Below are 12,416 nucleotides of genomic sequence, written 5' to 3'. Positions count from 1 at the left end.
AGGTATTAGGTGAACAATAGGTAAGTAAAGAAATAAAACAACAGTAAAAGGACAATGAATAATAACAGTAGTGAGGCTATAGAAGTAGCGAGGCTACATACAGACACCGGTTAGTCAGGCTGATTGAGGTAGTATGTACATGTAGATATGGTTAAGGTGACTATGTATATATGATGAACAGAGAGTAGCAGTAACGTAAAAGAGGGTTTGGTGGGTGGTGGGTGGCGGGACACAATGCAGATAGCCCGGTTAGCCAATGTGCCGGAGCACTGGTTGGTCGGGCCAATTGAGGTAGTATGTACATGAATGTATAGATAAAGTGACTATGCATATATGATGAACAGAGAGTAGCAGCAGCGTAAAAGGGTTGGGGGGGGGGCACACAATGCAAATAGTCTGGGTAGCCATTTGATGACCTGTTCAAGAGTCTTATGGCTTGGGGGTAAAAACTGTTGAGAAGCCTGTTTGTCCTAGACTTGGCCCTCCGGTACCGCTTGCCATGTGGTAGTAGAGAGAACAGTCTATGACTGGGGTGGCTGGGGTCTTTGACAATTTTTAGGGCCTTCCTCTGACACCGCCTGGCGTAGAGGTCCTGGATGGCAGGCAGCTTTGCCCCAGTGATGTTCTGGGCCGTACGCACTACCCTCTGAAGTGCCGTGCGGTCGGAGGCCGAACAATTGTCGTACCAGGCAGTGATGCAACCGGTCAGGATGCTCTCGATGTTGCAGCTGTAGAACCTTTTGAGGATCTCAGGACCCATGCCAAATCTTTTTAGTTTTCTGAGGGGGAATAGGCTTTGTCGTGCCCTCTTCATGACTGTGTTTTGGACCATTCTAGTTTGTTGTTGATGTGGACACCAAGGAACTTGAAGCTCTCAACCTGCTCCACTACAGCCCCGTTAATGAGAATGGGGGCGTGTTCGGTCCTCCTTTTCCTGTAGTCCACAATCATCTCCTTAGTCTTGGTTACGTTGAGGGATAGGTTGTTATTCTGGCACCACCCAGCCAGGTCTCTGACCTCCTCTCTATAGGTGATCAGGCCTACCACGGTTGTGTAGTCTGCAATCTTAAGAGGGTGTTGGAGTCGTGCCTCCCCATACAGTTATTGATTTGTTTTGCCTCTTTGCACCCCAGTATCTCTACTTGCACATTCATCTTCTGCACATTTATCACTCCAGTGTTTAATTGCTAAAGTGTAATTATTTCGCCACTATGGCCTATTTATTGCCTTACCTCCCTTATCTTACCTCATTAGCACACACTGTATATATCATTTTCTATTGTGTTATTGACTGTATGTGTGTTTATTCCATGTGTAACTCTGTGTTGTTTGTGTCGCACTGCTCTGCTTTATCTTGGCCAGGTCGCAGTTGTAAATGAGAACTTGTTCTCAACTGGCCTACATGGTTAAATAAAGGTGAAATAAAAAAAGTATTTATATATATACATTTTTTATATATAACAGCAATTTTCTCACCTCTTCCACACCCACATTGTGGAACTCACAACTACAGTGTTTGCCTTTCATTATTTGGTCTTTATGCGTGAATATGAAGGCTCATCGTTTGTTGTTTGCATGTCATGCCTACGTTTGCTGATCTTTTCAACAAAACAGTGATTGAAGTGGTTGGCAATATCAAAGGGTTTGTTATGAACAAGCCATCTGCCTCAATGAAGGATGGAGCCGAGTTCATTTTTCATTTAAAGTAGTCCTGAGCTTTTTTCTAGCATTCTTTGTGTCATGTATCTTTGTTCCATAGTATAGTTCCTTCTCCTTGTTTAGTTTAGTTACGTGATTTCTCAATTTACTGTATGCCTACACTGTAGCCTGTTGGTATGTGTGGGCGATGCACACAAGACAGAAAAGAGCTCTCTCACTCACACACACACACACACACACATACACACTTCATGTTGCCATGACAAAGTGAAAGCGTGAGAACAGGAGAACATAAAAGCAATCAGTAGCTGAATCCTGGAGAGGAGGTTTATTATGACACAACTCTTAAACACCAAACCAAACAAACACAGAATTCCACATGCAGCTCGACATGAAGCCATGCCAAGCACTAAGCATGTAAATAACTCCCATGTACATGGATCATATGTACTGGGCTGCTGTTAAACTGTCAGTTTCTTCAGCATGTACATGTTCTTACTGCACTGCTACTGTTTCAGCGGAGATGGAGCAAACGTCCAGATAGAGTACTGTTGTATTCGTGCCGCGATTCATGCAATTCAGAAACAGTGTGAAGGTGAGTCATTCGATACTCCAGACCTCAGAGGCACAAGTAGAGGAGTACAGATACAAACAGTAATGCTCTCATACTGCAGAGTGCATCATGTGCCGTGCTGTTACTACCTATAGACCATGTGAATGTGTTGTGCTGTTACTGTACTCCCCTTGAACTCAGCCTTCTAACTGGGCCGACTCGTCATGCTGATGGACAGGCTAACATCTGTCACTCAGATGGGGGTTTGGATACACAGTGGATGAGATTGAGATGCTTACTGACTACATGTGTGTCGAGGCGGGACGGTACTGCAAGGTCACAGACTTACTGTGTGTGTGTGTGTGTGTGTGTGTGTGTGTGTGTGTGTGTGTGTGTGTGTGTGTGTGTGTGTGTGTGTGTGTGTGTGTGTGTGTGTGTGTGTGTGTGTGTGTGTGTGTGTGTGTGTGTGTGTGTGTGTGTGTGTACGTTCATGTGACTAAAATGTAAATGTTAGTCTCCTGTGTTCTCTGTTGTGTGTAGATTAGAGCCAGATCAGAAGCAACCATTGAGCCATTCTATACGGTGGTACACTGTGGAAATTGAAAATATTGCTGTTTACATTGAGGTATAAAAAGCGTTTACTACTCTCACAGCATTCATCCTGATTTAACCTCTGACTATGAGGGGTTCTGCTGAAGTGTGTGTGAGTGGGCTTGAAGTTACGGTGTGACTGCAATCAGTCATTCTCCCTCTCCCTCTCCCTCTCCCTCTCCCTCTCCCTCTCCCTCTCCCTCTCTCTCTTTCTCTCGCTCTTTCCCTCTCTGTCACAGACACTGCATCAAGGGTAGATGATGAATTAGTCACAGCTTTAGCTGCCTGTCTGACAGGTGTGACGTGGAGGTTACAGGTGCTTTGATTGTTCCGCCACTCTGACAGCCCAAAGAGATGAAACAGAGGGAAACAACTGTCTGAATCAATAGGCGCTTGTTGCTGACATGGCTCCCCTTCCTCTGTCTGTCTCTATGTCACGGGTGGGAGACAAAAGGGTGATGTCGCCGCTGCCGTAAGTAAATAAGACCCCTGTCGCTCTCTCCTCTCTCTTGGGCGGCGCAGCGTTTAGCTCTCTGTAGGGCTCTCTGTTTGATTCTGAGACTTAAGCTAGACGAAGCTACTCGGAGTCGGTTGGGAATATTAATATGAGGACTGGGTAAATCCTCCGATCAGACATACAAAGCTCTTTCTTTTCTACTCTCTGTCTCATTCACTCTTTCTGTCTGTATTTGCTCTCTATCGGCCCTCTCCCCTTCTTTTATTTTTTCCCTCTTGCTCTGCTCTCTCTATGTACTGTATCTCTCTCTCTCTCTTCCACTCCTTCTCCTGCGCTCTCTCTCTCGCTCTCTCTCTCGCTCTCTCTCCCTCTCACGCTCTCTCTCACGCTCTCTCTCTCGCTCGCTCTCTCGCTCACGCTCTTTCTCACTCTCTCTCTCTCTCACGCTCTCTCTCTCGCTCTCTCTCTCTCTCTCGCTCTCTCTCCCTCTCTCGCTCTCTCTCCCTCTTACGCTCTCTCTCACGCTCTCTCTCGCTCTCTCTCTCTCTCTCGCTCACGCTCTTTCTCACTCTCTCTCTCTCTCACACTCTCGTTCTCTCTCTCTCTCGCTCGCTCTCCACTCCTTCTCCCTCTCCCTCTCTTAATCCGGCTTTCAAGGGCTGTAGTCTCTTATAAAGTATCACTTTACCTTGAGTAAGATGGCAATTAACGTTCATCTCCATTACAGTAGGAGGATGGTTCTAAATGAGAGCTTGCTCTTTTTTTACTGTCATTATCACGAGAAAAAAGACACTACCAGACCTGTCATGTACTTACCCAACAAAAACATCAAAATTACCAATGGTTCATTATTTCAGCCCATGGTGGGCCGATACCGGGACAAGGCATGTGTATTGTAAAGTGAGAACAGCTGTTCATTGATGTGTTATATGACCCCACAAGTGACATACCTAATATTTGTGTGTCATTGACATATAACTACAATGGTTAAATGTCACTATCTTGACTTATTGTAATGAGACTATGTTGGTACCAAAGCCCTCTAACATTACTCCATTTTGTGTCTTGTCTCTTCAGAGGGAGGTCAGATTAACAACACCGTGGGCCAGCCACACCCCTACCCTGCTCTGAACCAGCTGGCTCATGTCTATGAACAGCAACAACCTGGGAAGGAACTCAACAAGTATGCCTCACTCAAGCTCGTTGGTGAGTGTCTGCTCCTATCTGCTTTGTCCTGCTTTGTTGACGCTGTCTGTGTCTGTAGAGGCCTGGGTTCGACTAAGTAAGTAAGCCGAGGACGAGTAAACCTTGTTCGAGCCAGAACGGCCCAGCGACTAAGTAGTGTATACCATTATGCATACAGTCGTGGCCAAAAGTTTTGAGAATAATCTTCACAAAGTCTGCTGCCTCAGTTTGTTTGATGACAATTTGCATGTACTCCAGAATGTTATGAAGAGTGATCAGAGGAATTACAATTAATTCAAGTCCCACTTTGCCATGTAAATGAACTGAATCCCCAAAAAACATTTCCACCGCATTTCAGCCCTGCCACAAAAGGACCAGCTGACATCATGTTAACACAGGTGTGAGTGTTGACGAGGACAAGGCTGGAGATCACTCTGTCATGCTGATTGAGTTCGAATAACAGACTGGAAGCTTCAAAAGGAGGGTGGTGCTTGGAATCATTGTTCTTCCTCTGTCAACCATGCTTACCTGTAAGGAAACATGTGCCGTCATCATTGCTTTGCACAAAAAGGGCTTCACAGGCAAGGATATTGCTGCCAGTAAGATTGCACCTAAATCAACCATTTATCGGATCATCAAGAACTTCAAGGAGAGCAGTTCAATTGTTGTGAAGAAGGCTTCAGGGTGCCCAAGAAAGTCCAGCAAGCGCCAGGACCGTCTCCTTAAGTTGATTCAGCTGCGGGATCGGGGCACCACCAGTACAGAGCTTGCACAGGAATGGCAGCAGGCAGGTGTGAGTGCATCTGCATGCACAGTGAGGCGAAGACTTTTGGAGGATGGCCTGGTGTCAAGAAGGGCAGCAAAGAAGCCACTTCTCTCCAGGAAAAACATCAGGGACAGACTGATATTCTGCAAAAGGTACAGGGATTGGACTGCTGAGGGCTGGGGTAAAGTCATTTTCTGTGATTAATCCCCTTTCCGATTGTTTGGGGCATCCGGAAAAAAGCTTGTCCGGAGAAGACAAGGTGAGCGCTACCATCAGTCCTGTGTCATGCCAACAGTAAAGCATCCTGAGACCATTCATGTGTGGGGTTGCTTCTCAGCCAAGGGAGTGGGCTCACTCACAATTTTGCCTAAGAACACAGCCATGACTAAAGAATGGTACCAACACATCCTCCGAGAGCAACTTCTCCCAACCATCCAGGAACAGTTTGGTGACGATCAATGCCTTTTCCAGCATGATGGAGCACCTTGCCATAAGGCAAATGTGATAACTAAGTGGCTCGGGGAACAAAACATCAATATTTGGGGTCCATGGGCAGGAAACTCCCCAGACCTTAATCCCATTGACGACTTGTGGTCAATCCTCAAGAGGCGGGTGGACAAACATAAACACACAAATTCTGACAAAATCCAAGCATGGATTATGCAAGAATGTGCTGCCATCAGTCAGAATGTGGACCAGGAGTTAATTGACAGCATGCCAGGGCGGATTGCAGAGGTCTTGAAAAAGAAGGGTCAAAACTGCAAATGTTGACTCTTTGCATCAACTTCATGTAATTGTCAATAAAAGCCTTTGACACTTATGAAATGCTTGTAATTATACTTAAGTATTCCATACTAACATCTGACAAAAATATCTAAAGACACTGAGGCAGCAGACTTTGTGGAAATTAATATCTGTGTCATTCTCAAAATGTTTGGCCACAACTGGACACTACATTTCATAAAAGGTTTCTGTGTATTGCCCACTTTGGCTGGAGTTAAAGACCGGTGGGTGTCTAATATAAAAGTCTCACAGTCACAAACAGAATCAACTTGTTTGGTGATTGACATTCTGTACATTCCATTCACTGACGGCATATTTGATTTGAATAGAGCCTAAACCACTTTTCAATTTCAATACCATAATACATACGAGCCAAGCGAACAACAATTTATTTGAGTAGAAGTCGTGCTGAGTCTTCTTCTTTGGTATGCTAAAGGCAGCTCCCCCAGAAACAAAATGCTAGGATCCATCTGGCTCTGAGTACTGTATAATCATAGTCACTACCTCTGGAAAACACAACGTCACGGGAATGCAAAATACCCACATCTCATTGAGATGTTAAATGTAGGAGTAAAGCTCTTAATTTGAAACGCAATTCCCAATCCATCACTTTACCATTCCGTCCCTGACTCATTTTGAACAGATTGTTGTGATTGTTCACACAAAGGCACTCCATTATGCTGGGGCATTCAGAGGGAGTAGAGAAGATGAAGTGTTTTTCTGTTTTCTGTTTATGCCACACAGTTTATATAACCATTAGCAATTCAATCTGAGACAATTAAGAATGGGAAATGTTGACTGATATGGCCCATATCTCCGATGTTTGACTAATAAAGTGAGCTTGGTAGCTTGGTATTCATGAGGCTATCTGCATACTGGAGGAGGTCCACAATACCAGCAACTTTTTTAGAGACACCTATATTTGCTTCTTTCTCCTCCTCCTCTTTACTCCCCTTCTTCCTCCTCCTCCCCCTCCTCCTCCCCCTCCTCTCCCTTCTCCCCCTCATCATCCTTTCCCCCCCTCTTTCCCCTGCTCCTCTCCCTCTACCTCCAAGCCTAATCTCAATTTGATTCTCCTTTTCTCATCTTCACCTTTCCGCTCCCCAGGACTCTATCTGATTTAATGTCTGTAATAGAGGGTCTCCCACCCCCAGTATTCAGAGCCTTGACTACAGCCTAACTGATAGCTTCTCATTCTAGAGCCGCTCTCCAATGAGATGGCACGGGAGCTTTTTTAATCTGCTTTAGAAAGGAATGGACGCACAGTCCCAAGAGACCATCTCCATCACCTGGAGTCATGAACCGATGATATGCACGTGGAGACGCACAATAACGAGGGCAGCCGAGAGGGACAGAAAGAGAGAGAGAAAGAGAGAGGCACAGAGACAGACAATAAATGGTGTCTTCATTTGAGCTGTGTTATTGCGAAACTTTAACTGAGCACTTTTTCTTCTCTCCTCCATATTGCTCTGCCCTTATTCCACTCATCACAAGTGGCCTAAAGGAAAGAAACACTCTAGTTTGAAACCACAGTGTTGTTTTCCCCTTTTTTCTTTAATTGCCTTTCTGTCACATTCCCAACGGAAGCTACAGAATCCTTAGGCTGAGAGCTGATAAGCCACAATTCTGCAAATCAATATCTATCTGTACTGTCCCCAAGCGAATCTATAAGGTCACGCTATTGGATTTTAAACCCAGACATGGAGAGACGGACTAATAAAAGGGTACCCAAAACGTAACCCTGAAGACGGTTTGGATATCTCTATCTTTCACTGGAGCAAATGGCCAATTACTATGTATGGCATTGCAAATGCATTTGTGTCTCACTACTCCACCACCCCAATACCATAGAGACCAACAGTTAGGCTATCTCTGGCATTTCTCAGATACTATTGTAGCCTAATTGGAGTTGACACATAATTTAGTCCCTACAGTCCCGACGCCAAGCATCCATATTTGAATTGTTTTTGTGTGTCTGTGGCCTTTTGTGACGGTGGAACTTACTCTGTCTGTCTGTAGTTATTCTGTTTCTCATCACGTTTCCCTGTGAATGTGTGTGTGCCGTTGAGCTGACTGTTGCTAGATTGATTTATGTGTAGCCTGACTGAGTTTTCTTGCAGCCAGGCAGGCGGTTTTCTTGCAGCCAGGCAGACAGGCAGACGGGAGGCGAGCTCACCGTTCACAGTGCCTCGACATGCCCTCCTGGCTCGTTTTCCTGCACTGGAAGGAGAGCAGAGCGATAAACTAGATGCATAGTTGCAGCGGGAAGTCAAACTCCCCTAGTATGTTAACTTTATCTTCAAGGATGTGAAAAGCGAAAGGCCATCCACCTTAACCTAAGAGTCACACTAGGATGCTCATTGCTCAACAGCTAAGGTTAAAGATTAATGAGTGAACCGGGGAATGTGAATCACCCAGTAAAAAGGACACATTTCTCAGTGATAAGAGCGATTACAGATTGCCGACATGAACGACAGAGAAATAAATGAGGTCAATTTAACGTGAAAAAATTGATTGATGTAGGCTAGCTGGAGGGCACAGGTCTCGGGAGACAGGAAGCATATGAGGCAGAGAATGCTATAGCCTAGACAACGTTCACTTGCCTAGAAGTGTCCTCATATCAATTGATCAGCAGAGTCCAATTTAAATTCTCCTCATTTACGGTATTTACATTACATGTGTAGAAGTAGTAGCCTGTGTCTGTATTATATCATAGGGTTTCAACCAAGCGGTCTGCGTTAATTTGATGGTTGGAGGCTGTCTTGGGTGATTCCTGGGCCGTTGGAAAGTTTGAGCGAAATATAATTCCTTCTGAGCAAGTTTCTCCTCCAACAGGGTGAAGTAGAAAACATGTTTTATTTCAGACTCAGTGCTCGATAAAGGAACTAACATTGGTAATAAAGTTTGGAATGTGATGAATGTACCTTGAACGGCATGGCTGAAGTATGTGGATTCCTTATGATCTGAACAATGCTCCATGTTTGTTTTGGTACGGTATTACAGTAGGGGAAAGACCTAGAGTTAAAGGTAAAGGTAAGTGCACAGCCAGAGATTACTTTTGGGAGCATAGGCTACTAAAGGTGCTATAGGGCAGTATTACTGTAGTGTTATGAACTACAAAACATCTTAAACATGTGCATCTGCCTCTATCTCCATGCAGCGGCCAAGGCTAACGGCGACTTCTACAACAAGCGGCGTCTGATGGTGGAACTGCCATCTGAAGGCGGCCTCCCCCTCCAACACATGAACACCATGCGACCTATGAACGCCATGACCAACAACCCTATTTCCCACAACCCAATTAATAACCCCACCATGACCCACAATCCAATGAACAACCCCATGGCCCACATCAACCCCACGGCCCACATCAAGCCCATGTCTCACAACAACCCCATGTCTCACAACAACCCCATGGCCCACAACAACCCCATGGCCCACAACAACCCCATGGCCCACAACAACCCCATGGCCCACAACAACCCCATGGCTCACACCAACCCCATGGCCCACAACAACCCCATGGCTCACACCAACCCCATGACCCACAACAACCCCATGGCTCACACCAACCCCATGGCCCACAACAACCCCATGGCTCACACCAACCCCATGGCCCACAACAACCCCATGGCTCACACCAACCCCATGGCCCACAACAACCCCATGGCTCACACCAACCCCATGGCCCACAACAACCCCATGGCCCACAACAACCCCATGGCCCACAACAACCCCATGGCCCACAACAACCCCATGGCCCACAACATCCCCATGGCCCACAACATCCCCATAGCCCACAATCCCATGAATCCCATCAGCCCCCTGGGCTCCCTGGGCCCAGAGCCCGTGGCCACCTACATCACAGAGATGCCCAGCAGCTTGCCCATTCTATCCAGCTCCCACCAGGGCTCCACCATGCCAGCCGCGCCCAAGCAGAACGCACAGAAGCCCCAAAGACTCAGCAGCAGTGGCTGTGGCGGCGACAGATTCAGTAATAAAGGTTCAGGAGCCATGACTATGTCCAGCATGACTAGAACAGGGACTTTCCCGGGGCCTCACCGCCACACCGGGACGGTTCCCGGGCCTCACCACCAACAACAACACCACCACCAACATCAAGAGCAACAACACCACCCACTGGCCTACAGCTCCAACACCATCGCAGCCCCCAGGGGGATGGGGGGAGGGGTGGGTCTGAAGGGCTGGGACGGGACTGAGACGGTAGGCAGGAGGAAGGGTTACGGCTCCAAGAGGCCCCAGTGTACGGTGGAGCAGATCAACAAGCTGCACAGTCAGTCCCGCTCCCAGAGCCACAGTCAGCACTTCCTGCCCACTCAGCCTTACTTTGTGACCAACAGTAAGACGGAGGTAACTGTGTGAGAGAGTGGGAGAAGGGGACGAAGGTTGCCCAAAGCAGAGTCACCCAGTAGACAAAGAGGGAGAGGACAGAGATGGTGGTGTGTAAGGCCCAGGTTGTTTTGTGTCTTTCTGGGAGCGGGGGCCAGAACAGTGCACCCTGGTGGTGTGGCAGTGTGCTTGCGTGTGCCGTCCAGTATGAGTGTGTAACTGCACATGTGACTGTCAGTCAATCCTACACAGATCCTCAGTCAGAGGGCAACGTGGGCGGGATTGTATAACCATGGCAACGTCCAACAGAAGTATCAAATTCATTGTGTGTGTTATAATATCTCCTGTGTAATGACAACATTATCGACCAATGACAGTGAAACGTGAACCCAGCAACAGCAAAAGGAAACATGAGATTGCCATGGATTGCATTACCAAATCTGACAAGCAATATGAGATCTATGGACACCACAATGGCTGGGGCAAAAAAATTGAGCAGGGAAATAACAAACTGTGGGGAAAGGAAAAGACAGTCATTAAAGAGGCTCTCTCCTACAAAGCCATTGAATCAGCCACAGTTTTAGGGTTATGGGATATGGCTACGAACATTATGGGCTTTGTTCTGTGCTTGTAGCCTTGAGAAGTCTCTTGGTCATCAACACAGAGAATGGAGGCTGTTGTCCTGTATATTTGATGTAGAGTACTTGATCACAGCTGACCCGAAGGCAAGGAGGCTGAAGCATCATCTAGAGGATAGTACTGTACTCCTGAAAGACTCATCAGTCCCAATGCTGTTCACACATAGAATCAGAGAGAATCTGTGATCCAATATTTAAAGATGTGACTACAGACCATGGCCATCTGTAGTGATACCAGCAAGCTTTTATATTCCCCTTTTTCTCTCTCTTTCATTCTCTCTATCCCTCTGAGAAAAGGCAACCTTCAGGTGAAGACAAGGTAAAGAGAGAGAAAGTGGTTCTGAATCGGTTCTGTTCTACAGTGTATGGCGAGTACCTTGATAAGAACTATGAAACCAGATTGAGAGATATCCCTCACCTGTATTATTGCGACACAGTATTGTGATTTATATAATGTACCAACATTTGTATTTCTGTTTGTATTTTTGTATGACTGTGTCCTCTTGACCTTTGACCACCTCTTCACTCTGGCGTTTGTGGAAAATACTGTTGCTAGGGCATCCAAATATATAATGGTCTAAAAGTAGAAGACAAAACCTCTTCAAGCAAATCGAACAGTCAAATCTATACAAGCTGAATTTATAGTCCCATTTCAGCCTATAGAAAGCATACTGCATTCATGTACTTATTGTAAACATCCCATGTGCTTCTGATTGTAAACATCCCCCATGTGCTTCTGATTGTAAACATCCCCCATGTGTTTCTGACTGTAAACATATCCCATGTGTTTCTGATTGTAAACATCCCCCATGTGTTTCTGACTGTAAACATATCCCATGTGTTTCTGACTGCAAACATCCCCCATGTATTTCTGGTTGTAAACATATCCCATGTGTTTCTGACTGTAAACATCCCCCATGTGTTTCTGACTGTAAACATCCCCCATGTGTTTCTGACTGTAAACATCCCCCATGTGTTTCTGACTGTAAACATCCCCCATGTGTTTCTGATTGCAAACAAACCCCTCATTTGTTTATTTTCTTTATTTTCTTTGCTCATGTAAAGGACGTCACACTGCTTGTTTATCGAGTGCCACTTCCTCCCGATTCGGCCCATACCATTTTGCCTCCCGAGTGGCGCAGAGGTCTAAGGCACTGCATCTCAGTGCTAAAGGTGTCATTACAGACCCTGGTTCGATCCCGGGCTGTATCACAACTGGCTGTGATCGGGAGTCCCACAATTGGCCCAGTGTCGTCTGGGTTAGGGGAGGGTTTGGCCGGGGTAGGCCGTCATTGTAAAATAAGAATTTGTTCTTAACTGACTTGCCTAGTTAAATCAAAAAAATAAACAATTCCTAGTGCAAACTCTGCCTTGCTAGGACACGTGACCACGCTCCTGAAGCGTCTTACCAGTCAGCGCCACTCGAAAAGCTAG

General features: G+C 46.1%; 1 protein-coding gene across 1 annotated transcript in view; it reads left to right on the top strand.

The window, feature by feature from the left end:
* Positions 1-12,208, top strand: part of shisa9a (shisa family member 9a) — a 47,455-nt gene extending 35,247 nt beyond the window's left edge. Inside the window, exons 3-4 of the mRNA XM_036955544.1 lie at positions 4,338-4,466; positions 9,155-12,208. Coding sequence (XP_036811439.1) covers positions 4,338-4,466; positions 9,155-10,377 — 1,352 coding nt within the window. The 3' untranslated portion in view covers positions 10,378-12,208. The remainder of the gene's footprint in view (positions 1-4,337; positions 4,467-9,154) is intronic.
* Positions 12,209-12,416: the final 208 nt, after the last annotated feature.

The sequence above is a fragment of the Oncorhynchus mykiss genome, chromosome 20, assembly GCF_013265735.2.
Source record: "Oncorhynchus mykiss isolate Arlee chromosome 20, USDA_OmykA_1.1, whole genome shotgun sequence".
Taxonomy (NCBI): Eukaryota; Metazoa; Chordata; class Actinopteri; order Salmoniformes; family Salmonidae; genus Oncorhynchus; species Oncorhynchus mykiss.
This window is presented reverse-complemented; position numbering and strand designations above follow the sequence as displayed.